The 27,440-nt window shown below is 39.4% G+C and overlaps 1 protein-coding gene across 1 annotated transcript in view; it reads right to left on the bottom strand.

Moving 5' to 3' along the window:
• Positions 1–7,492: 7,492 nt before the first annotated feature.
• LOC696721 (doublecortin domain-containing protein 1) overlaps positions 7,493–27,440 on the bottom strand; it is a 70,518-nt gene continuing 50,570 nt past the window's right edge. Inside the window, exons 16-18 of the mRNA XM_077963127.1 lie at positions 25,049–25,199; positions 22,400–22,567; positions 7,493–8,998 (exon numbers count right to left, since the gene is read on the bottom strand). Of these exons, the coding sequence (XP_077819253.1) occupies positions 22,440–22,567; positions 25,049–25,199 (279 nt within the window). The 3' untranslated portion in view covers positions 7,493–8,998; positions 22,400–22,439. The remainder of the gene's footprint in view (positions 8,999–22,399; positions 22,568–25,048; positions 25,200–27,440) is intronic.

Here is a 27,440-nt window from a genome sequence, read left to right as displayed (position 1 = left end):
ATTTTACAATTAGTATTATGACACCATTTTACACGTGTTTTTACTGATGCAATCCTAACAGAATTAATTTGTTTCTAAAGGGCAGAGTGAACTCAGTTACGGTGATTAGAGCTTACCGACTTTCCAGAGTTCTAGGACTGTTAGGACAGCTGTAGCAGCTATGGAAATAAACTTTTTTTTTTCAGAGATGGGGTTTCACTCTGTTGCCCAAGCTGGTCTTGAACTCCTGGGCTCAAGTGATGTTTCTGCCTGGGCCTCACAAAGTGCTGGAATTACAGGAGTGAGCCACCACACCCAGCTCTAAGAAAGCAAATTTGTTGAAGCAGTTTGGTCTTTCCTCTGACTGAAGATGAGAGAAATCTTATCAACTTGCTATCATGTGGTTTTGGGAGAATTCTTCATACTTGCCTGGGGTTAGCTTGAGAATTGATCATCTTCCATGGAGTGCTTGAATCATTTCCCATAAGGCCCAGAAACAGAGCAATGAAAAGAGCTTAGGACAATGAAAAGGGCCAGTGTCCACCAAGTTGGAAATTCAGTGTATACCATAAGTCAGAGACTTCTGCAGGATTAAATGAGTAAAGAAGGGGAGAAGCTAGGGGACTGCACTGAACTTCCTAATGTTCTGTTGTTTTGGTTAAAGCAGTAATTGCCCTCAACTCTTTTTTGGTTTCTGAAGCCACTCTCCAAAAAGCACCATCAAAATTTCCAAAGCACCCAAGAAGTCTAAAGAGCAACCTGATGCTTTGAGTAAAACACATGGAGTTAATCATGGAAGTTTAGGTGCAATACTTCCTACTCTCCCACAACCTATTTTTGATATACCCTTCCTTTCAGGACCTGGCAGTATAATCTCTATCAAAAAATGTTTCATGCAAATGACTACCAGAATGAGAACCCTGGCACTGGATGATATCAGATAATTTGCTTAAGGTTGGTGAAATCTTGGTGAGTGCTCAGGAGAAATGGCAAAAAGAAGAGAGTTGATATGGTTTTTACCTGTAGTAAGAGAAGTATAGTGAAGTGGGTAGAGCGGAAGCTCTGGTCTCAGGGCCACCCAGGTTTGAATCCCATCACTACCACTTCCTAGCAGTGGAAATTTTGGGTGAGTGACTTAACCTCTCAGAGGCTATTTCATCATCTATAAAAGGAAAAAATGACAGAATCTCTGAAAGGGTTGTTATGATGATTAAATATTATAGGTAAAGTGTTTATCACAATGCCTGGCATATAGTAAGTTTTTAATTTAGTTGAGGCAGCTATTTTTATTATGACTTTTATGATTATTAATACTTATCATTCTAGTAAGCTTCATTTGGAGATGTTTGGCTACTACATTTAGTTCTGGATGACACATTGTAAGAAGGCTGTATAATACAAATGAGAGATAAATTAAAGAAGTTTTCACCAGATCTATCATGAAATCATGTTGCCCAAGGACTGAGTGTGAAAGTTACAGCCTTGGAGAAGCATCACCTAGGACTTCAACTATTGACAGGCCTTTCACTTGTAAGAAGGGTCAGGCTTGCTCACTGCAGCCACAGATATAGAACTAATCAGAGGGAATAGAAATTACAAGTACCTATATCTCAGGTCGATGTAAGAAAGAATTTTCCTCAGAACTATCAGAAGGGAGAAGGGCTATGTGGTAAGGTGGCAAATTTCCTGTCCATGGAGATACTTACATGTGGAAGACCAATTGCCATGGGTATTATGCTCAACTATTCAGTGAGTATTGGATTAGGTGGTTGTCCAAGGCTCCTTCAGTGTTGAGATTTTCCAATTCAAGGAGAAAGAAGAAGAAAAAGAAGAAAAAAATGCCAAAAGGAAGAAATGGAGGGAGGCAGCCATCCCTGTTGCATTTGTTTTCTCCCTCCTTTCTGGGGAGTGTGGAATTTAGCACGGGCCACCACTAGCCCATAAAGTCTACTTTGGCCAACTTCAAAATTGGCACCCCTTCTGAGCTGATGTAGCATGATGCATTCAGGGCTTGACAATGTGCGGTGTCCTCGTGAAAATTAAAAAAAGAATTTTCCTCCTCTGGGCAGAGGCATCTTGAGAGGAATGAAGACTGAATTTCAGCCCCCTCTTGCTTTCTCAATCTGCACCACTGTATGTGGCAATGCTGGCTTTACCTTTCTGGCCCTTTCAGTGTGTGTGTGTGTGTGTGTAGATAGTCTTTCTGCCCAGACCATTGTTACCTGGTTGGAGATGGAGTCTAGGCACTGATTTCCCTTTCTAAGTCATGCAAGAGAAACTGGTAGTTGCCTTTAAGTCTTTTTTAGCTTTTAGAACTTGGGAGTGTAACTTGAGCAACATGATCATTATACCCAAGAGCATGTGCTTAGAAGAAAGCAAAAATCTGTGGAAAGTGTTATAGAATATTGGATCAGTAATGATGGATGTTTATGAGTTTCGGCTACCAGCATACCTTTTCCTTCTTTATAGTATCCCAGTTTCTCCATGTGTCTGTGACTGAGGTGAGAGGTTAATGCTGGGGGCTCATCTTCTACATATCTTTCCTCTCCCTGTCCTCTCAGACAGGAGTTGAGCATGTGAATGGAGCCTGGTCCGTCAGGCACGATCTTCTCTCTTGAGACTTTGAATGTTGGGCTGCTAGTCTGGAACCAAGGTAAATAATAGGAAGTTATTTACCTACCTGCCTTTCTGCCCCAGGTACCATAGGTTTCTATGTCTCCTGCTCTGCTTCTTGCCTTCAGCTTCTTGGGCTTCCTGTTTATATACAAGTCTTGTTCTCCAGCATCCCTTCAATTCTGTGAGCCCCCTCTTTCCCTTCATGTAATCTCCTGGTTGCTTTTGTTGTCAATTATAGATTTCTGTTGCTTGCAACCAAGAACTCTGAAATACCAATATTAAAGTGCAAAATAGCAGCACTTGTTAATGATATGAATGGCTCATAAATCATAAAATCTCTACTACTAAAAAGATTAAACTCTTTTCATGCTGAGCCTCCTGGCGCAAACTCCATTCCTGAAGTAACAAAAATTATGATGTTAGCTTTATATTTATTGAGCATTAATTGAGTGTTGAGCTAAGTGCTTTACATACAACATCTCACTTAATTCTCACAACTCATCCAAAATAAATATTAAGATTTTACTCATTTTATAAATAAAGAAACTGAGGCTGAGAGTGACTTGCTCAAGACTGAGGTAGAAAGTGGCAGAGCTAATATTTGAACCCATGTCTGAGTCACTCCAGAAACTCTGCTTATAACTACTGTGCTCTTCTGTCTTCTTCTGCCTGACTGACTTACACATGGGGAACATTTTTAAAAATATTTCTTCAAATGATGAAATAGTCATGATAAATCAAATAATGAGAAATTGAAAAAAAAACCATATAAATTGTGAATTAGCTTCAGGAAAAGGCAAATTCAGCTTATTTACAGAGTAGCTGTCTGTGTCTTAGCTTTCGATTATTTATGTGTTACCCTTGGGACTCCCCGTTTCCCCCTGTTTTGGGTGCACAGTGCATGGGAGCAGCCATGTATTTCAGCTGGGTCTTTCCTGACTGTTAAATATCTATTGGGCTAAGCACTCTCCAAGCTCCCAGCAAGTTCATTAGTTACCTGAAAATATCTACCTCATCTGTCATCAGCACTCAAATGGCCTGAGGGATTTTTCATTTCCACTCCATTTTCCAAACTCTTTCTAGCATTTACCTCCCACATCTGGAATCAATCCTGACCAGCAGCAAAATGCTGAACAGTCGGGCTCCTCTCAGGGCAGCCTTTCTTTCTCCCAAGGAGAGACAAGAATACGTCGCATATGAATTAGCCATTCTCTTCTAGAGAAAACTGGCAGCAGAGGCAGCTTCTGCATTCTAATTTGCTCATCTAACCCCTTCGTCCTTACTTGTTTAAGCAAAATATTTAGTTTAACATTTTCAGTCATTAGAGCTGAAAAAACACACATATTTTAACACTAGATTTTGTGTTGCAAATTGTAAGTATCCTTCAAAAATATCCCAGCTCGTTATCCCTTTACTCCCTTGGTAGAAAAGATTTTTAGACTACAGTCTTAGGAAACATCACCGACTTCCAAGCCTCAGTACCATTGCCCCACCACTGTTGCTGTCACTACTTCCTAGAGAAAAGAGAGTATCAGTTTGCCAATGACAGCTAACTCAATTCCAAGGATGATTTCAACATTTGATTTTATGTTGTTTTGGGGATTGTTTTTGTTTTTGTTTCTAGATAGTGTGGGGGCCAGCTTCACAGACTTCTGGAATTGCTTTCTAGTGGACAACATTCAGATCCTCGTGAAGGAAATATCGTTAATTTATTATAGATTGTTATTTTCCTTTTAGTGGGGAAGGACTGCATAGGAAAAGCTGACCTCAGGAAACTAAACTCCACACATCTTTTTACAATTATTCTTGAGAATATCTTCATGAAAAAAATCACAAAAAGTAAATGGCACCAAAGCTGCTTTCTGAGAGCCCCTAAGAAAATATGTATGGGATATGTAGATGGGAAAAGTGAAGTCAATCTCTTAATTGGATGAACTGCATAATTTTACTAATACAGCACATCCTGCCCTTAAGTTTAAATCATCCAAAGTTTTTTTTTTTTTTTTAGTTCTAGAAGAAACAGCAATATAAAAAAATCCAGAACGCCCAATATATCTCAAGTTATAGCCCTCAGCACCTGCAGGGTGATTATCTCTGCTGACGAAGTGAAATATTACTATGAATAATAGAAAATTACAAAATGCTAGATAGAAAAACTAATGAGAGGCAATCAGTGAGCTAGAAAGGCAGCTTTCTACAAAAGATTTCATAATTTAAGATAGTGAATAAGGTGCTTCTGCTCCCTTTAAGGTCCATAATCTGATCATCAAGTGTATTTAAAATACACTGAGTTGTAAACAATTTTGAAATATCTACACTGCACCGGGCATTGTGCGAAGACTCTTCTCAAGTTATCGCATCCACTGTGCTCCCAGTGCGTGCACCAGGCACTGTGGGGATCTAAATGAACTGCAAGAGCCTGCTCTCTGTCTTTTTCTTACGTAACTGGCCAATGCAATGGTGAAACCCCTGAGAAAGCAAATCCAACCTCCGGATTGAGGGGATAAAAACAATGTGAACAGTAAGCTCTTTGAAAAGAAAACCGCTTCCCTATGGTAGAAAATAAGGGGGAAGGGGGCCCATGCAGGGAGCCCAGCAAGCAGAAAAGGTGGACCCTAGGGAGTGTGATATTACACAGGAACATAATGGGGTTGACTGCATACTTGTCTAATTACTGGAGCTATTAAAATCTCTATAATTTAGATTCAGGCAAAAAAAAAAAAAAAAAAAAAAAGGCTCGTATAAATGCACACACATGCTCCTGATTGGATTTTATGAATCCATTCCTCTTGATTCTAAAAGGACACCACCCTGCTGTGTACATGTGGCTGCTAAACCTGAATGACCTTCTCCCCTGGCCCTGCCTTTGCCCCCTGACTAGGGTACTCTGTTACTGTAATAAGCAGTTCAGTTAGATAAGGCGATGGTTGATGGGATCATCTGTGTTGAAGCCGAATTATAATGCCTCAGTCAATGGATTTAATCTAAACCAAATGTTTTGGGATTCTGAAAGCTCCAGGAGCAGAGAAAATATAAGTTTTATATTTGCTGAAGTTCAAACAGAGAGCAGACGGAAAGATTCCAGAAGCTCAGAGAGTGGTAGCAAAAAAAAAAAAAAAAAGTGTTGTTTCTCCTGAGTTCAATCAAAGGAACAAGTAGGGTACGCTTTGCATTCACCTTCTCCTTTTGTTTTCTCCTCTATGAGCTTTCCTTTCTCTTGACATACTATCTGCTAATGTCAAAATGAACTTGATACAGTAAGTATGTAGCATATGGTAGGTGCTCAATAAACACTTCTGGAATAAACAGATGGGCAATGGTTAGTTTAGGGGTTTAATGTCCACACTGTTAGTCTCAGATTTCACTCAGCCCCTTCTTAGCCATGAGTTGAGGCCAATTTACTGAACATCAGGGCCTCAGTTTCCAGATATGCAAAGTGAAGCTAATAGTTGTGTGATTAAACAGGTCAATGCATCTAAAGTACTAGCATAGTGTCTGATACATAAATGGTCATTTCATAGCTAACCTTCATTAGCTTTCACACCTGTGTTCTTACCTACTGGGTAAGACTTCCCCTTCTGAGAACGCTGGCCATTTCCTTTTAAATGGTCTTCTCCACACCCTTCTTCCTTTGTTTTAGTTAAAGATGGGATTTAAGCCTGAAACTTAGGCCACCTCTTTGCGAATTCCTCATTTCCTGGGTACCTCCCATATATAAATGGGATATACACATTAATAAACTTCTGTTTGTCTTTCTCTTGTTAGTCTGTCTTTTGTTACTGGTCTGTCCCAGCTAAGAACTCAGAAGGGTTGAGAGAAAGTTATTTTTCTTCCCCTACAGTACCTTCTCCTTTTGTTTTCTCCTCTATGAACTTTCCTTTCTCTTGACATATTATGTGCTAATGTCAAAATGATTATCTGCTAATGCCTAATTTTGAAGACTACTACTTTCATTAAAAATACAGTAAAAGTACTTTTCCATGCTTCATTTTATCTGATGCTAAAAATAACTTTTTGGGGCTGAAGGGAAATATTACTATTCTCATTCCACAGATAAGAAAATAGGTATGTCCCATAGGTAGTGAGAATCAAGCTAGAGTTGAAACTCAGCTCTACATTTGATATTCAACAAAGGTTTAATGAGCACCTACTGTGTTCCAGGCACCATGCTGGGCTTTGGGAACAAAACAGTGGATAGCGGTCTTGAAGGGCATCTTCAGGCTCCTAGTCTAGTGCTCTTAATAATCTGATAACTTAGCCAATGACATTGACATTAATTCATAATCCAGTATGTTTTTAAATATCAAAATTTAATAGCTTTAAGGATGTTTCTAAATACCTTAAAAGCAGTCAGAAGGCATTTTGTGCAGGATTTATAACTGAAACTACAGTAAACAGTGACTAAATTAACAGAAGTATAGTTGTAACATGACTTAGGAATAAAATCATTGGAAAGTTATCTGAACATTTGGTAACATCACCATCTTGGATAAGAGATAAATGCACTAAAAGTGCAGTAGTGGAGATAGCTGGGGGTTCCAACGCAAGGTGCCCCATTTTTCTATGGCCAAACAGCAGGGATTTCCATGGAGGCTCCGTGGGTTTACCGGCCACTCCTCTGCTGAGTTTCACTCCCCAACTGCCAGGCCTGTCAGTGTTCCCTATTATTCTCCTGACAGACAAAAGGAAAGCAGCATGTATTCCTTCTGCCTATAACAGGAGCCAGCAAAATGGCTTTGTGATTGTGAGACATGTCAACTTAATTAGCTTTTTTTCCTTCTAGGTAATAAGGGTTTTCTCCAAGGAATGACCAAAATTAACAACACAATTTGAGGAAGTTGATATTTCCTTCTCTTTTCCCACTTCAGGTTCCTAGATGCAAAAATCACACCCACAGATGCTAAGAAATCTACATGGTTTATTGTTTTTGAATATAACAAAATATTACTACAGTGAAAGTTAGAATCACTTCATCTGACCTGTATTTAGAAATCATCCACTTGAGAAGTCCGGATTACGTGTCCCCCACACCTTAAAGATTATGGAAATGAGAAATATCATCTCTTTTATCAGAACTTATTTGGAAAGTTCATCCATAGCTCTGTGAACCCCCAAATATTGCATGAAAAAACATTTTTTGGGCCAGGTGTGGTGACTCATGCCTGTAATCCCAGCACTTTGGGAGGCCGAGCCAGGTGGATCACCTGAGGTCAGGAGTTCAAGACCAGCCTGACCAATAAGGTGAAACCCCATCTCTACTAAAAATACAAAAATTAGCTGGGTGTGGTGGCAGGCGCCTGTAGTCCCAGCTACTCAGGAGGCTGAGACAGGAGAATTGCTTGAACCCTGGAGGCGGAGGTTGCAGTGAGCCGAATCGTGCCACTGCACTCTGGCCTGCACAACAGAGTGAGACTCCATCTCAAAAAAAAAAAAAAAAAAAAAACGCATATGTGTATTTTGTGAGATCATGGTTTTCCAAAAGATTCTTAAAGGAGTATATAAAACAAATCCGCTTGAGAACTGCTTCATGATTGTCTGTCGAAGTCTCAAATGTTGTCAATTCATTTATAAGTAATTTCACATAATTTTTGGGCGTTTCTTCAAACGTGGGTTTTGAAACCAAAATGTATAATCATCAAAGATTTATTTTAAGGATATAAGATGTCTAGTTTATACTATGACATTTCTTTCATTTGCACTATTTCGAGAAGTGTTTCTTGCCTCTGAAAAGCAGAGAGGACTATCCAAGTATAACTCCACTTAATTTGACTCCGAGGATTGTAGTTTCTGAGCAGCTGACTGAAAGGAAATTTTATAAAGCAGATCCTCTATTCCCATTGTACTATTGTAATTTTGGTTTGCGGCTCAGGCCAAGAGTAGAAGAACCGAACCTCATGTCCCCATCATGTTGCTGTGGGGTGGGACTGATGAGTTTTATCAGTGAGCCCTTGTGGGTAGAGCTCTGTCCCAAGTAAATAAAACCAAGCATCTTCCTGCCCTCTAGGCACTTATCATTTAGTTGGGGAGACAAAACATGCATTCAATATATATGCGGTTTTTTTTTCCAATAAGCCACACTATAAACTGGAAAAATCTAGAGAATGTATACAGATTTCATTAGCATACAAAAATGTCCATGGTGAACAATGCTCTCGATTATGGTATGTCATACGATGAATTTATGGATCTATTGTCTGATTTGTCAATGTTCATTCTTCAAAATAGGCCCATTGAAAAAACTGAGTTATTTTGAAGGATAAATTTTACGACTAATTTTTTTTTCATAAACTATGCAGGATTGTTATTTAGAAGATTTGCCAAATTTAGAGTCTTCGGCGATGGAAGTAATTGGCCTTCTTGTCACAGTCTTCTGTTTATAAGTAGATGAAGAATGTTTTCTTTCCTGTAAGGTAGAGAGAGGGGAAAAAAAACTATATATATGTATATATATATGAACACACACACACACATTTATATACACACATAGCATATATGAAGTTCAGTAGAATTTGCTATTGAAAAAAATTATCAGAATAGGTGCATTAAAGCTTGATAGGGTTTGTAAAATTTATGGAGGCATCCCCTCAAGGCCTGATGTGAGTTATGAAATCTAATTTTGTTTTCATAGCTCTGTGATAAAATTTTATCAATGTTATAAAAGGGGTCTTTACTAAGACTGACCGGAAATCTGAACTATCTGGCCAGGCAATAAAAACACATTCCTTAGCAGCAAAGTGTCAGACAAGCAAGGTTTAACTAAAATTGATCGATAAGTCTTCCTTTTACAGTTGAGTGCATTCACTTTACTTCATAGGATAATAGTTTTTTTTTAATGGTTTTTCCATTAATATCAGACATCAGTGTTAGTAAGGAACAAGAAAGACATAAAAGAGAGAGGCATGCCATCAAGAAAGAATGTTGCAATCTTTAATGGTAGGGCACTTGTGCTATGGCAAAGGCTTATGTGGGTGAGGTTTGGGGATTTTTGTTACTGATTATTACAGGTTGAACTGCATTCCTCCAAAATTCACATGTCAAAATCCTAACCCCCAGCACCTCAGGATGTGATCTGATTTGGAAATAAGATCATTGCAGATGTAATTAGGTAAGATGAAGTCACACTAGAGTAGGGTGGGTCGCTAATCCAATATCACTGATGTCCTTTCAACAATGGGAAAATCTGAACCCAAGGACACAGGAAGAATGTCACATAAATATGAAGGCAGGGATCGAGGTGATGCTTCTACAACCCAAGAAATGCCAAAAGATTGCCAGCTTTTCTTAGTTTATTCAGGTTTCTTTCATGAAATAGCTTAGACTGGGTAGCTTAGAAACAAGACAAATTTATTTCTCACAGTTCTGGAGGCTGGGAAGTCCATGATCGAGGTGTCAGCAGATTTGGTGTCTAGTGAGGGCTTGCTTCCTGGTTCATATGGTGCCTGGTTCCAATGGTGGCTTATTGCTGTGTCCTCACAAGGTGGAAGAGTCATGGCAGCTCTCTTGGGCTTATTTCATAAGGGCACTAATTCCATTCATGAGACTACTGCCCTCATGACTTAATTAGCCCCTAAGAGTCCCAGGTCTTACTAGTATCACATTGAGGATTGGGTTTCAACATAGGACTTTTGGAGGGACACAGATATTCAGTCCACGGCACCAGTAAACCATCAGAAGCTAAGAAGAGTATGGCACAGATTCTTCCTCATAGCCCACAGAAGGAATCAGTGCTGCCAACACCTTGATCTTGGACTTCTAGCCTCCAGAACTGGGAGACAATACACTTCTGTTGTTTAAGCTACCCGTCTTGTGGTACTTAATTATGGCATCTACTGTGGTCTGCTATGACTTCCAAAATTCATGTTCTGTAAACTGACTCCCCAATGCAACAATGTTGGGAAGTGGGGCATTTTGAGAGGTATTTGGGTCATGAGGGACTTACCCTCATAAATGGATTAATGCTGCTATAAAAAGGGCATGTGGGAGTGGGTTTGCTTTCTCTTTTCCTTCTACCTTCTGCCCTGTGGGGAAGCAGTAAGAAGACCCTCACCAGACACTAGTGCCTTGATTGTGATCTTGGGCTTCCCAGCCTCCAGAACTGTGAGAAATAGACTTCTGTTCTCACACCTTGGGTTGGGCATCCAAATGTAGCTTACCTTGCCTAACTCAGTTGTCATCAGGAAAGTCATCCAAATATGCAGCAACTGAACCATAAAAACGATCACTTCAAGGCATCTAATGAACTCATTTTCAGAATTACCAAGACCACATCTAACATTTCTGTTGCACTGAAAACTTACAAGGGGTTTCTAGGGAACCTAAATGGAAAACGCAGGCTTTGAGGTTAGGCAGATTTGGGTGTAAATCCCAGTTCTGCCACTTATTGGCTGGTGCCTTTGGCAAAGATATTTCACTTCTTCAAAGCCCAGCTTTCCCATCTGTAAAATGTAAAAGTAGTAGAAGAAATATCTACTTCATAGGGTGATTGTGAATACTGAATGAGACAGACAACATTTATGTAAAAGTCCAATATGGTGCCTGGTACAGGTAGACACTCTAAAAATGTTAGTGTCTTTCTCTTTCTGTGTTGATGATCTCATTTGAGTCTTACAACAAGCAACTTTCCCAAGACTACAGGAAGGTAAGACTCAAGCCAGGGCTTTGTCTCCAAGTCCAGGAATCTTTCCCTGGAAGGAGCCACCTCCAGGCCTCGGCTACCACAAAGTCATGCTATGACCTCCCTCTGTTGCTCTGGTGAGATTTAAATTGGGCTTCTGAAGATGAAGGTGACCCCATATGCAGATCCTGGTGAGCACCTGTAGAAAGGACCTACTAAGCAGATGAACTTCCAGGAATCAGCTGGAAGAGAGAGAGAGAAAAAAATAAAATCATATCTTCCTAATCATATCTTATCACTGAATTAGAATCAGACTTTTAAAGCTGGATGTAACTTGAGAGGAATCTGCTCTTTTCATTTTCTAGAAGAGGATGTAGCAGCTTATATGGTCCCTTGGCCAGTCAGCATCAAGTTGGATGATCTCATGAATCCCAGTCCAATGTTCCTTCCATTCTAATTAGTGTCCTGAATACCCACAATGTCAGCTAAAGAATGGAAGAACCAGAGTAGATCCAAAAATACGTAAAATAGTCTCAGAATAAGCCTTCGTCATTGAAGAGAAATGTGGCTTTGGTGGAATCAAGATGCTTCCTAACTCTGATTCTTACACCAAGACAAGGCGAAGATGGATTTCAAAATGGTGCTGTAACTGCAATGTAATAGAAGGGGAGGGGTGCATCAGTGCTCTCTCATACCTGCCTTTTTTTTTTTTTTTTTTTTTGGATATGGAGTCTCATTCTGTTGCCCAGGCTGAAGTGTAGTGGCGTGATCTCAGCTCACTGCAGCCTCCGCCTCCCGGGTTCCAGCGATTCTCCTGCCTCAGCCTCCCAAGTAGCTGGGATTACAAGTGCCCACCACCACACCCAGCTAATTTTTGTATTTTTAGTAGATATGGGGTTTCACCATGTTGGCCAGGTTGGTCTTAAACTCCTGACCTCAGGTGATTTGCCCACCTTGGCCTCCCAAAGTACTAGGATTATAGCATGAGCCACCAGGCCCAGCCCATACCTCCTCTTTAGAAAGGGTGAAGTTTGCTCATCTGGGCCTGTAGCACCCAGGAGCTCCTGAAAGAGCTCATGGCAGTTTCAGAGTAGACAGAGGATGTGAGAAGCAGTGACTCTTGTTTGGAAATCTTCTAAATTGGCTGACTTCCATTTACATGCTGTTTCTGGCAGCAGAGATCAGTCTGGGTCACCTCTATGCCACTGAGTAAATATGCTCAAAATTATTACTATTTCAGACAAATGTTTAACTGTTCTCAGATTATCTATGACACCCTAGGCCAAAGTCACAGCAATCTAACCTGGGAGTGAGTTTACTTTACTTTGTGATTTATGGAATGAGAATTCTGGGTGCTCTGTGGGACTAATTTAATACGAAACATTCAGATGTCTGTCTTATAATGCCATTCATCTTTCCTTAGCCTGCCTGCACCAGGGAGCATGTGGTTCAGAGAGCAGCCTCTCCCTTCTCAGCTACAAATCATCACGCTTGTGAAAGGGGGTGACAAGTCTTCCCTTCTAAGCCAGTCTGCCTGCAACCAAGGGTCTGTCTGGGCTCTGATGGAAGAAAAGTGTTTTCCACTCTAACAGGCTGTTGGAGTGTTTTGAAAGTACAGTTAGCAAAGTAGGATTCCTAGTCAACATTGCTTTGGTTTGCCTTTTGGTGAAGGGAATTTAGTCAGTCTATACTGTCTTATCAACGATTGTAGATTTGTTTTATAAGAAAGCAATGTGATGTTCTATGGATTGACATAATGCATGTGAGAAGAAAGTTCTACAAAAATCTAAACTCTCATTCAGTGTAGTACTTATATTTGAAAAGCAGGTATTTCAATGCATGGCTAAAAAGGAACAAAAATAAAACTTTTTAAATCAACAAGTGACCCTAAATCTCGCATTCATCCAACAAATATTCATGAACACCTGCTATGTAGTAAGGGCTATTCAGGTACTGGAGACACAATTCTGAACATTCTGCTTTCAAGGAGTTTGCAGACCAGTGAGAGAAAGGTCATGTTCACAGTGGTAAGTCCTACAGGTGTGAGCAACAGGTACAGGGGGAGCACATGGAAGAAAGTTCCCCACACAGTCATATTCAATGACATGCGAAAGCTGCAGGAAGAAAATGTTCAAAATCATGGAAGTAAGAGGGAATATACAATCTCAGGGAATGGGGGAAAGTTTAGAATGGGTGGAGTGGAGAACTCTGTGAGCAAAGGGCTGAGAACCCAGACTACAGAGCCAGGGGAACTCCAGATTCCAAAGGCCTTTGGGCACATGGGAAGGAGTTTGAACTTCATTTTGATGGCAACAGGGGCCACTTAAGCTCTTTAAGTGAGGAAGTGACATGATATGATTCTTATTCTAGAAAGATCATTCTGGCTACAACTTTGACAAAGAATTCAATAGAAGCAAGGCTCTGGGGGGTGGTGTGCAATGACTAGTTGTAAAATTATCTCAGTGAGTGATGGCAGTGGTCTGAAGTCAGATAGGGTAAGTAAGCAACTTTGAAGTATTTACAAAATCCTATAAATGAATCCCAGTTTACTCATATTAACAGTTGTATGCTTGTGCAAATGAAAATCAACCTCTGCCGTCGTCATTTCCTGAGCGAGGTAGAGTCCTATTGACCCTGGTATGTGCTGCCGCTGCAGTGCCCCTATTGCTGGTGAAAACTCCCTGAGAAGTCTCTTGAAGACATAGCTTTGGTTAAATGTATAGATATGGCCCATATCAACCTTCCCATGGGAGCTAGGTGTTATCTAATGGATAACACTGCTCCATGGGTATCCTAGAGAATAACAAGGATTTACAACTCAAAACACAGCAGACCACTGTCACACTCAGTGAACAGAACTCATATTTTAACATTAGGAAAGCTGTTAGCAAGTCTGGCCTTTGAGAGTGGGGTAGGAGGACAGAGAGTAATAAAAATAAAAATTCACAATAGGATTTATCCTATCAAAATGACTACATTAAACGAGAGGCAAGGAAAGGTCTGATAAAAAGGGTTTGACACTGGGATTGATTTGAAAAAATTTCCTGAATGCCAATCAGAGAGTGTCTTGAGTTTTACCAATCTCTGCAACATCCACTTCTTTAGACAGACTTGATTATGTTCAGAAGTGTTACTTAAGATCTCAAATGGTATTAATCCTGATACTGTCATCAAAGTCACAGATTCTAACCTCAATTTTGTGTCAGCTGCTTAGAAAATAACATCAAAGTCACCCCACCAAAGTCAGTTTTAAGTGTATACCCAAGGGCAGGCCTCTCACTGACTGATTAGGAATAGTGACAGCCTAGCTGATCCTATTGCTAATTTCTTCCTCAGTGGTGAAGGGAGAAAAGAACCATAACAATGGCAGAAATACATGTCTATGCTAACAATGCCATGTTCACAGCTTCTAAGGAGAGATCAGTCCACACTGTTCCTTATGTAGGGAAACTGTGCTTTGCGTCATGTGTCCCTGACATCCTAATCTAAAGGAATGTGTAAAAGCCATCCATTCAATCTTCTGTTAGAAGACACAAAGAAAGTAGTTCAGATGGTACAGTGACCCTGAAGCCAAAATAAATATAAAGAGAAGGCAGGAAAAAATATAAACAGAAGCCACGAAGCAACAGAAGCCATGAGTAGGCAGCTGCCATATCTTAGTGTACAACAGAAGAGCCCTCGGAGAAGTAGAAAGTTCACCTGAGGACCAAGAAGCACAGAGAAACAGGGAAGTCAAGAGCAGGAATGGCAGACTACTGGGGTGGCCACTGGGACCCAGACAGGCATGCGTCTTGAACAAAGGCCACTGTGAAGCCTGTTTGTTGGGCTTTCCTGTGCTTCCTTACTTCCTTGTTAATCCTCCCAACAAACCTCCATCACCAGAGGTAAACTGAGTGAGTGTCTGTAACTTGAACAAGCCTAACTTAATACACAGTGTCTAGTCCAACATTCACATTTGTTCTCTTTACTGGCTTCCCACTGCACTATCTATCTACCTATCTCCCTCTCTCTCGCTCTATCTTTTTATATAGCACTTATATTATTCCAGCTTGATATATATATATCAAGCACTGATATTATTTCTGTGACCTTTAAAATAGCAAGATTTTATCAGCACTGAAGGCAGTTTAATTAATTGGAGAGCTTCAGCACCTCAAACCCACTTGTTTTGCCTCCAATATCTGGGTCCTAGTTATAATCTCTGGGTGGTTAGTTCTGACTCAATAATATTTCCATCATTTCTTAAGGGAATTATGGTGATAAAACATGAATACACTTAGTGTATTGAGTATACTTAGTGTATTAAGTACACTTAGACACACACACACATATATATACACACACACATATATATACACACACACACACATATACATACACACATACATATATATACACACACACATATATACACACACACATATACACACACACATATATATACACACACACACATATATACACACACACACACATATATGTACACACACACACACACATATAGATTGCAGTGGGAAGCCAGTAAAGAGAACTAATGTGAATGTTGGACTAGACATTGCTTATTACATTAAGCTTGTTCAAGTTATATATATATAAAGTGCACTTTTATATATATATAATCTCCCAACTCCTTAGCACTACCTACAAAGCCCTCACAATCAAGCCCATGCATGCCTCTTCAAGCTCATCTTGTGCCTGTTACTCCAACATTCTAGGACTATCCAAGCAGTCACAACTATTACATTCACCTTTGCCTGCCCAGCAACTAGAACAGTCCTAGTGTTTTGTGTGTGTGTGTGTGTGTGTGTGTGTGTGTGAGAATTAGTTCTTTTAAGAAAAGTAGCCATGAAGTACTTGAAATACAGCTAGTCTGAATGGAGATGTGCTGTAAGTATAAAATATACACAGGATATGGAGACCTTAGAACAATAACAAACAAGGAAATATGCCTCAATAATTTTACATTGATGATATGTTGAAATGCTAATACTTTGGATATATTGAGTTGAATAAAATATAGTATGAAAATGTATTTCACACATTTATTTTAACTTTTCTAAAAATGTAGCTACTAGAAAATTTCAAATTACCCACGTGGCTCCTGTGATCTTTCTGTTAGACAGTGGCTACTTTAGACCTTCCTTTGGTAGCTTGAGCATGCCACGCTCTTTCCTGATTCTCACCTCTGCCTGTTCCTTACCACAACCCTCACTCTGCTTCTTTTCATATGGAATGGCTGATTCATTCTTGTCTTTTAGCTTAACTGTCACTTCCTTATATAAGGCTTTAAACATGCCATTCATTAAGTATGTCACTCCTACCTCCCCTCCAGTTACTCCTAACTGAACTTGGTTTCTTTCATAAGACTTAACACAATGTGTAACTATTTATTACACATAATTATTTTATGTGGGTATTTAACTTCTAAATGCCTCTCCTCCCCAACACACAGCATGAGCCCCGCAGGGACAGGGATCACATCTGTCACATTTACCTTTGCATGACCAGCACCTAGAACAGTGAGTGCCTGAATATATATATACACACACACACACACACACACATATATATATATATATATATATATATATATTCATGCATATACCATGTATATACCAGCTGATCTCTCTCTCTCTCTCTTTCTCTTTCTCTCCTGCATATATATACACACACAGTTTTAACATTGGGAAAGCTGCTGGCCGGGCTGGCTTAGAGAGTGGAGTAGTAGAAGAGAGAGTAATAAAAATCAAAATCCACAGTGGGACTTACCCTATCAAAATGACTAAACAAGAGGCAAGGAAAAATTTAAACTTTTATATTTGTATATAAAAATGTACAAATATATAAAAATGTGTGCGTGTGTGCAGAGAGAGAGGAGAGAGAGAGAGAGAGAGAGAGAGAGAGAGAGAGAGAGAAACAAACTGGTATATACATGAATTAGGTGTTAGAAAAACTAATTTTCTTTGTATTCTCTGTTTTCCAAGGAAAGTGTCTGTCTTCCAAGTTAAGTGTCTGTCTCTCAAGCTATATGGATTTCATTGATGTGGCAAGAGAACTACCTTGAAAATTCATTTTTCTAAGATAATTTATTACTGAACTGAAATAATATCTTGTGGATTTTCACACTCTTGGGTGAGCCTGCCAGGGATGCAGGTGCTCAGACTTCCATGTTGACTAGACTTAGGGCAAACAGAAAAGAGAGGTTCAAGTAACTCCTTCACAGGAGAAAGAGCAATGATGGAAAATAGAAATCCTGTCCTTGTTCCAAAGCTGTCCTTTGTACATATAAAAATGTATAAGAAAACTCCAGGAAGCTGGTTATTTTCCCCACCCTCAAAAGTACTCTGCTCCATGATATATGTACTACAGCACTGATATTCTTCCTGTGACCTTTAAAATAGCAAGATTTTATCAGCATCGAAGGCAGCTTAATGGACATGGGAAACTTCAGCACCTGAAACTCACTTGTTTAGCCTTCCAATGTCTGGGTCCTAGTTAAAATCTCTGGGTGGTTATTTCTGACTCAAGAACATTTCCATCATTTCTTAAGGGAACTGTGATGAGGAAACATGAGGCTATTTAGACTCAAACACTCACATACAAAGCAAATGTTTCATTGTCTTCATAGCCCCTGAATACAGACTTTGTTCTTAAAACTGGTACTTATCACTTGGGCCATGCCCTGCTTATAATAAACAGCGCTGTCCCTGGCAGGCCCAAAACTCTTGGCAAAGTTTTTTACACTGTGCTCAAGCTTCTTCCCAGGTGCTTGGTAAAATGCAGATTCCTTATACCACCTCAGGCATAGAGATTATAACCAGTGCTGGGACCAAGCCTGGAAATCTGTATTTTATCTAGCACACCAGGTGTTTCTTGTGCACACTCAAATTTGAGAATCATATTAAGGAAGTGTCTTTTGCCAATACACAAATAGTTCCAGGAAACAGTTTTTACTTTTTAAATGAAAGATGGGATTCAAAGACTCTTAGAGGAGAAAGGCCAGGAAGACGGGAAAAGGCCAAGAGGCAGGGAGGAAGAGGGAGGAGGGAAGAGGGAGAAAAAGTAATGGAAATGAGGCCAATATAATCAGATTTTAGGTTTTTAGAGGCAGTAACCTAGGAGCCCTGGGAAGTTCCCTCCTCTCCTCCACCTCTCTCCAGCATAGTCGCTGAGTAAAGGACACTGCCCTTCAGGAAATTTCCTTTAAAACACAGCTTCCAGTGGTGGCACCAGAGATGACCACCCAGCTGCCTCAGTTGGTCTGACAGAGCTGACATTCCTGAGTATGTGCACCTGAGCTAAAACGCTAATAACAGTTTCCAATATTGAAATTACTGCTCTAGGACTGACAAGCTAGGACCTGATAGGTCCAACAGCTCGACTGAAGCTTGTATCTGCCTGCAAGCCCACAGAGGGATACCACAGACAGTGAGCAATAGCACATCCAATTCAGAATCACCATTTTACTTGCCATAGATATAGAATTTCTCATCACCTTTCTTCTTCTCTCCTTCAACCCAGTTGCATCATGGGCATATACATTTCCTCTGTCATATATTTCTGTTTATACATTTGGTACAGGGTGACAGCCTATGGATAGTAGTTTCATAATCCAGACTCATCGAATTAGAAAATGCTATAGCTGGCAGCAGGTACCCACTGAATATCTACAGTTGCATAGTCCATTTACTTTCATCAGCTTTCTCCCGAGTGGTCTTTGTTGATCTTGCTTTATAGTTGCTTATGGCCACTCAGCCCCAAACCATACCATTTATGCAGAATTCTAATTTATTGTGTTGAGAACAAACCTGTTACTCTTTCTTTCTACTTACTTGGCCTCATGGAGGGGACACGGGGTTGAGATATGTTCAAAGCCAGAAGGGAACCAGAACCAGTGATTCAATAGAAACAACTGAGAATCACCACTGAGTCTAAATTTCTCATAACTGGGGACATTTGCATCTGATTTTGTGATGTACTAGAATAATGCAGATTTGTGTGTTTTGATCATTCGCTTCCAAATGATGCAAAAAAAAAAAAAAAAAAAAAACTGCTGCCATGGTGAATCACGAATCTCTCAATGGCAGTCAGCACCCCTGGGCTATTAATGAAGGTTAGCTCACAAATGTTGCAACAGCCAGGAGCCACAATTGCTAAGTGAGTCTCTGACAAAAGAATACATTTATATTTATCCTTCTGCTGTCATTTGATTGTTGCTTTGTTTTTTTAATTAGAAAAACAATATTTAATTATGATAAACAATCAAGGAAAAAAAAACAGAGATTTAGGGTTATTGCCCTTCAAAGCTACCTTTGCATTTTGAATCATTACTAATATATCCTGTTTTACAAAGCTGACATAAGCATCCAGATAAAATGCTTCTTATTTATAAATACTGTTAGTTATTCTCAGAAAGACTGCCAGACTTTCAGGCATATTGCTTTTAGTTTACTTGCTTAGAAACATGCAACTTTACCCTAACACTTAATCAGGCCACAAAAGCTAGAGAGGTGGGCAGAAAAATGCAGTTCTCCTGAGGAAAATCCCAAATGCTTCTACACTGTTGATTAACATCTGGATCACCTTAAGGGTGTTTGTGAACCAGCAGGAAATAAATTTTTGGAGAAGGCCATGGACTTAGGGATGGTTGCTTTAGTATTTAATAATAAATCGTTTTCAGTTGATAGAAAAATACTGAAATCTGACTTATATATATGAGGCTGATTCAAATTTGATAAACATGTTCCCAAAGGAAATTACTGCATTTATTAAAACCCTAGAATGGCTGAACAGAATTGCAATGGTCTTATCCTACAGTCCTTGCTGAAGTAGAGAAACTGCTCCACAGTCCACCTTTCAGCCAACCAAAGAGGAAGGTCAAGAGTAGAGAAAGAGCAGGGCTGTTTTTAGTCTAAGCTAAAAGTGGCTATGAACTACCAAGATACCCAGGGCTAGCTGTCGTCTACAAAGTAAGTGTTGCTGCCTTGCTGGTAAAATGTGATGTGTTGATGACTGTTACATTACATCTAAAATCCCATTTACTAGTAATAGAAAAGCTCAGTTAAGACTTTTGCCTTATGTCTCCTGGTGCTTGATACAGTGTTGTGTGATATTACCAATTTTCGCTTCAGGCGTATTCACATGCAACAGTGACGACTTCACGAGAATTTGCACATTTGATCCAGGGTGAAATTATGCCATTTTCATAGCAAATCAACTTTTCCCTGGCAGAAAGGGATAAGTACTTTTGCACCTAGAGAGATGTCTTCGTTTTCAAGGAATGAAAAAAAAAAATTGTCGATAGAGGCATTGTGATTGAGTCATTCTAGGGAGAGGCCCAACTGGCAAGAGTCCTCTTGGCTCCCTTTCCAATGGGGAGCAAGTTTTTTAACCCTTCTTGTTTTGACTTTCTTGCAAGAAAGAGAGAAAGAGAGAAAGAGAGAAAGGGAGAGGGAGGGAGGGAGGGAGGAAAGAAGGAAGGAAGGAAGGAAGGAAGGAAGGAAGGAAGGAAGGGAGGGAGGGAGGGAGGGAGGGAGGGAGGGAGGGAGGGAGGGAGGGAGGGAGGGAGGGAGGGAGGGAAGGAAGGGCGGGCAAAACCGAAGTCACATGCAATCTTTTTCTCCTATATGGCACACAGCTTCATTGGAATACCTTCACATCTCTAACATCGCACAACACATAGAGAAAATGTCTGTAAAAGGGCAAATTGCTGTTGATGTAACATGTGAAATTTCACCTCAATGTGCTTTGCTTTTAGTAGTGTCAGAGGCAGCAGGAATTTATTCATGCAGCCCTACTGATTTGCAGACTGGGAGTAAATACTAGGCGTTTTGCAGCGATTTCCAAGAGCCCCCTTCAGTAGAAATGATATACTGCCTTCCTGCATCACATTAAAGTGGAGGATTGAGAAGTGAGCCCAGCTGAGCCATTCTGTACACACCTAGCCAGAGTGCAATTTATATTCATATAGAGTTGTGAGTGGTTTTCAGAGGAAGACAGGGAAGAAGAGCATTTCTCTGGAAATTTTTCACCAAAAGCAGAAACTAAACTCTGATTTGTCACTGACATTTTTTTTTTAATGGTTCTTTCTTCTTGTAAATTCTTCCCTTCCTGTAGGATTAATACCTAAGACTGTTAGGGATCTCCCCTGATTTCTTTTTTAAAAATAAACCTTCCATAATTTTTGTTTTAAATAGTGCATATATCCTTTCCCTAAGTTTTTGTATTGAGGACAAAGTCTATGACTTTTGATCACTGGGCATATATTGGGAATTGCCAAGCTTTACTCTCATGAACAGAATCTAACTGTACCCCATAAAAGGTCCTGCACTGTTACTACAGGTGAAACTGATGAGAAATTGGAGAAGAAAGGATTGATTTGTGTGGCATTTGGTGGCCACCAGCCATTTGATTTGTATTCAGTATATTAAGGATTTTAATATGGAGGTTTGGAAAATATGGTGGCCGAGCCAGAAAGTATCAGGTAGGGTCAAATTTAGTGTTTAGTGGTCAGAGTCTTTTTGTATTTTCAAACATTCCATATATGGAACATATTTTCTATTTGATATATGGAATATTTGATGGAATGTTTGATTATACATTAAAAAGCATTTTACATAAGCTATTTGATCCTGTGAAATTGTATTTCACTAATGACTAGTAGTTTCCTTTTTTTCTTGGAAGAAAATACACCAATGATAGTTATTTTGCTGGCATTATTTTGTCTAGTTTTGTTGTCTTTCCAGGAACAAATTTGAGGCATCAAATGTCACTTTATGTAAAATGCGGAGGGTAATAACCTTTATAAAAGATCGCATAGGGCTGGGTGCAGTGGCTTATGCCTACAATCCCAGCACTTTGTGATGTCGAGGTGGGAGGACTGCTTGAGCTCAGGAGTTCAAGACCAGCCTGGGCAACAAGGCAAAAGCCCATCTCTACAAAAAATATAAATATTAGCTGGGCATAGTGGTGCGTGACTGTAGACCCATTTTCTTGGGAGGTTGAGATGGGAGGATCACATGAGCCCTGGGAGGTCAAGGGTGCAGTAAGCTGTGATTGTGCCACTACACTCCAGCCTGGGCGACAGAGCAAGAACCTGTCTCAGAAAAGAAAGGGGGAAACTGCATGAAAATAAAAGAGATAAATAATCATAATGTCATAACAAACATGACTATGTGCACATAGCTATACCAGCAAAATATAGCAGAAAATCCGATGGTTCTGATAGGAGTTAACTGTGGAGATGTGCCAGAGACAGCAGCTTTGTGGATGGTGACACCACAATGTCTGTGGCTTGAGGGCCCTGCTGCCTTCGGATTCTGACATAATTTGCTCTGATCGCCATCAGTTGTTTTGACTCTGTTAAAAAAAAAAAAAAGAAGAGGAAGAAGTTGAGAGACAAGTCAATGTTATAGAAAAGAATTAAAAGTCCAGGATGATGAAAAACTTGAAGACCCCTCACAAATCCTTGGCTCCTACCCTGGGCTCTCTCATTACAACTTTGACTTCTTATCACATCAGTTATGTGTTAATAGTCTTTGGATTGCTAGAGAGTGGAAGTTGCTAGGGAGGACTTCTTTCCAGGTTTATTATGAAGCCTGAATTGGAAGTTAACCTAGGGCTGGTCTAAAAATTGGACCCACTGAAAAGATAGAAAGCAGCAGTGAGAACAGTGTTCAGATTTTATGGCAAATGGCATAAAACACTCTTTTAATTTCGTCAGAGGCTTGTTTTGAAAGAAGCCATTCTAATAGCTTCTGGTTTGTTTTGCAAAATCCAATTGATTCTTTTAAAAACCCAATGTGATTCTTTGATGACTAACTTTCACATACTAAATGTTCTTTGGTATTATAATGCATAAAATAAGTTATTATAGAGTGGTTTTGAAACTCCCAGACTGCTTTATTTTTTTCCTACATACTTAAGCCAGTAGGTCACAGAAAAATCATGAGTGGAATGATTAATTAATTAAATGTTCCTTAATAGATATAGGCATATAGTTGCATTTCTATCTTTTCTTTTTTAAAGCATTCTGAATATTTAGATTTCTAATAAATGATTATTACTAACTTAATTATTTCAGGAAAAAAATAAAATGGCAAGAGTAAAATAAGTTTCTAAAGAATGACTAAATCAGACTTTCTGCAATCAGAGACTTCCTGTAATTTCCTAGAACACATATAGCTCATTGGAAAGAACTGAGACAATAGGAGGAAACCACTAATCCTTTCACCATGAAGGTAACATAGGGAACCTATTGTCATAGGAAAGGAATAAACTTTCATATGATGGTAATCTATGTGTTTATAGAATTGAAGATGCAAAAATGAACATTCGTCTCCATAGCTTTATCAAAGATACACAGAGCTAACATGGAGGCAAATGATAGAAAGAGTAATATTTGCATTTCCATTTTTTTTCTCTTCCAGTCACAGTTTTTTATTGTTGACAAGTTTGTTTCTGGGAAGGCAGCCGACATCTCTCTCTGTCGTTGGATACCCTTTTGGCTAGCTTGCCTGAAGCATATTTAGCTTTATTTATCACACAGGCTCAATGAATACAATACTGCAAGGAAGGTGTGGTACAGGCAACAGAAGCCCATCCCAGGAATATGAAAGACTAAGCCCAGATAATGAAGGGACTGGGAAGGTACCTCCTACTAAACACATTTGCTCACTATTTGATTGCACTCTAATTATTTCATGTGTGTTCATATTCTTACTTAGATTGAAAACTCTCAGAAGAGGAGCCTAGCTTATGTTTATTTTATAACCTACACACTTTGGGGATACAGAAAGCTATTAACTAATACTTACTGATAATAAGGACCTCATCATTGGTGTGTTCTTCTAAGTACCGATGTAGTGAGGGTCACCAAGAGCCAGGGTGATGGGTAGTGATGGGTGATGGGAACAGCAGAAAACAAAGAATAAAAGGACTGGCGCCTCATCCCTAATGTAGGATGGTGCAGGGGGAATATTTGTGGCTTCCCTCAGAACAGTGCTAGGCATCCTAATAAATCCTGTCTCCCTACCTTTTGGTCTCTATTTCTATCCTTTTGTCCTTTCTGGGCAAAATGTAAAGATACAATCGCAACTGTTTTGAAGTTTTTGCCTACATTACATATAACATAGTAATAATAATTTTATGGTGACTTCTTAAAAGAAAATATCTACTATTACTAATATAGGAATGCCAGGCAATTCATTACCTAATCTTTTAGTTTCCTTTAGAGTGATAACAATGTTCTTTGGAATCTCCCAAAAATTATATCTTTGCTAATATATACCTACCTACAAAAACAGGCTTTAAATTCATCAGGGTATTTAGGATAAAGAACTAGAGTTCATTCAATAACAAATATATGTCCTTTTCAATTTCTGTCATTTATCAAAGAAAATTACCAAGGAATAGACAAGATAATAACTCTAGAAAATATTTACTTATTACTAAAGAAAAGAAACTACAAACCATATAATTACTATTAATAAAACATTACGTTTTAAATAATTTGAAAAATAGTAAATCAGTGGAGCTTCACTTTCCTCAGGGTTCATACTAGGGGAATACCTTCAAATGAGGCTCTCGGTATTTCTGCAAATAAGCCCCCTGGATAAGGTTCAAGATTAACTGAAATACGATTGAATTCTCCAGAGCAAATAGTGTTAACACGAGGTTCCAGGACATAAATATATAAATTTAACTTCCATAACATGGAGTAGAAATGCTTGGGGAGGATAATTATTAAAGGTCATTCTGATGGGATATAAGCTCTTCGAAGAGAAGACCGAATGCTTTAATTCTTCAAAAACTTGATGGAAAAGAAAGTATCACACATACCTTTTGGGGTTTTGAAACCATGTCCCATAGACACACAGATGACCATATCTCGCTCTATGTCGTCCCAGGACTGAATTGGCTCTCCATCGGGGGTGTACAGTGCTCTAGCTGGGTGGGTCATTTTGAGACGAGAGGAGCAGTCTTGCAGCAGCTGAGACACAGAGGAACAGCCACATTTGAATATGGAATGACACAATATGATCATGTATCAAAGAACCAACTCTTCTAAGAGAACTGTTATCCCAGTTTGATTATTTGCCCACTGATAGTTAAACATAGGTGTAGAAGGGATGGGAAGAAGGGTTCCCTAAAGGGCTTAAACAATGAGGAGCTTCAGGACTCTCCAGTGAAGCTTACCTTGTAGTTCCATATTTTTTTCAAGGAAGAAAACTACTCGCTATTTAAGAAATTCCTAAATTTGATAAAAACTGGATTGAAAATCTAGACTTCTCAAAATAGCTAAAAACAATTTTTTTAATGACCAAGGAACTAGAATATCAAAAGGTGAGGAGACCCAGGCTCTGGCCTCTTTGTTACTTCAGACAGGTAACTTTGCTTCAAAAGAGTCTCCTCAATGATAAAATGAAAATTTTGGTCTAAGACTTCACTGGCTCTATGATTCTATGATTAAAAAGTCTTTTGTTTTCAACTGACACATTTTAAAGCTTCCTAGAGAGGCCTTATTAAACTTCTCTCAATTTGTCTTGAATACTTACTCGTAAAAACACATGTAGAGATACAGTGTCAATGGTACTAGAAAGATTAGTCAACATGCTGCCAGACCCTTGAGGGCAATTCCATTAAAATGTGAATAAAACTTTAAGACAAAATAATAAAAGCAAGCAGGAAGAAAGTGAGAGGTTTCTACACACCTGCCTGTATGGCTTTCACCTATTAGAGGGCCAAAAGCCTGTTCCCCCAAAATGCAGGTACCAAGTTCACATCATCCCTCCAAATGACCATCAATACTTCTGTTTATAGATCTGTTTAGAGGCTATAACTCACAACAAGGCAGAATGGCAGGGGTTGGGGACGGGCATGTTATGACGCCTTGCATCTGGCAACTGCATCAGTAATATGAGCCAAGACAAGAAGAGTGATGGAGTGATGAAATTCAAAAAGTGCAGCTTTTCACCCAGTATTTTGAGTAAGGGACAAATGGATTGAATTTAATAATAATTGAAATTATCCAAAAATATATTCCCCTCTATAGAATAAGATAGTCAGAGAGGACCAACAGGAGAGTAGTCTTAAATGCAGCCTTACTCCTGCCAGATACCATGCAGTCAGAAGCAATTTGATTAAATACTCTGCATACAAACCAATCCTTCAACTTAAGTGTTGAGGGAGGATTCTGACAGCTCCCAAGCAGATGTCTAGGGTGACCAAAGAGAACTAACCTATTCTGTTATCAAAAGATCTCTGCTTGTACAAGGAAATATAAATAGAAAAATCAACAATAGCAACAATGTAAAGCTTATGAAAATACCGTACAACATAAAAAAGGGTACATTGTACTCAAGGTGAAAATTTGAAAAAAATTTACAGCAGGAGTACATTTTCAAAATATCTGTGTTGTGTTCCCCCCAAATTCAAAAAATATGACTTCCATAAATATACACACAGATACACACAGAAATGAGACAACCATAGCTTAAAGGAAAGGAGTATTGCTGAGATACAGGAGAGATGCTGAGGCTGCTGATAACAGTAACATTGACTAAAACATACTGACACATTTCTAGGGACTGTGTATTTTTCTTTTTCTTTTTCTTTTTCTTTTTCTTTTTTTTTTTTTTTTGAGACGGAGTCTCGCTCTGTCACCCAGGCTGGAGTGCAGTGGCCGGATCTCAGCTCACAGCAAGCTCTGCCTCACAGGTTCACGCCATTCTCCCGCCTCAGCCTCCCGAGTAACTGGGACTACAGGCGCCCGCCACCTCGCCCGGCTAGTTTTTTGTACTTTTTTGTAGAGACGGGGTTTCACCATGTTAGCCAGGATGGTCTCGATCTCCTGACCTCGTGATCCACCCGTCTCGGCCTCCCAAAGTGCTGGGATTACAGGCTTGAGCCACCGTGCCCGCCCTGGGACTGTGTATTTTTCTAAAAGTTCTCAAAAACAATCTAATTTTGTTTTGTGGAAATAATTATTGTCCCCCTTTTGTTGATGAGAAAAATGGAGAACAAAGAGGTTAAATATAATAACCAAAGTTGTATAGCTGCTAGTGAGAGAAGAAATAGGGTTTCAAGTGAGGATGGAGAGAGAGCTGAATGACAAGAGGAGAGAAGGTAAGAAAGAAAAAAGACTCAATATTACAGAAATTTAAATCAGTATTAGGGCAGACTAGGTGGAGAAGATCTCACAGGATATGGAGAAAGGAAAAGAGATAAAGTA

The sequence above is a fragment of the Macaca mulatta genome, chromosome 14 (genome assembly GCF_049350105.2).
Source record: "Macaca mulatta isolate MMU2019108-1 chromosome 14, T2T-MMU8v2.0, whole genome shotgun sequence".
NCBI lineage: Eukaryota > Metazoa > Chordata > Mammalia > Primates > Cercopithecidae > Macaca > Macaca mulatta.
The sequence above is the reverse complement of the archived record's forward strand: the minus strand, read 5'-3'. Positions and strand labels throughout refer to the sequence as shown.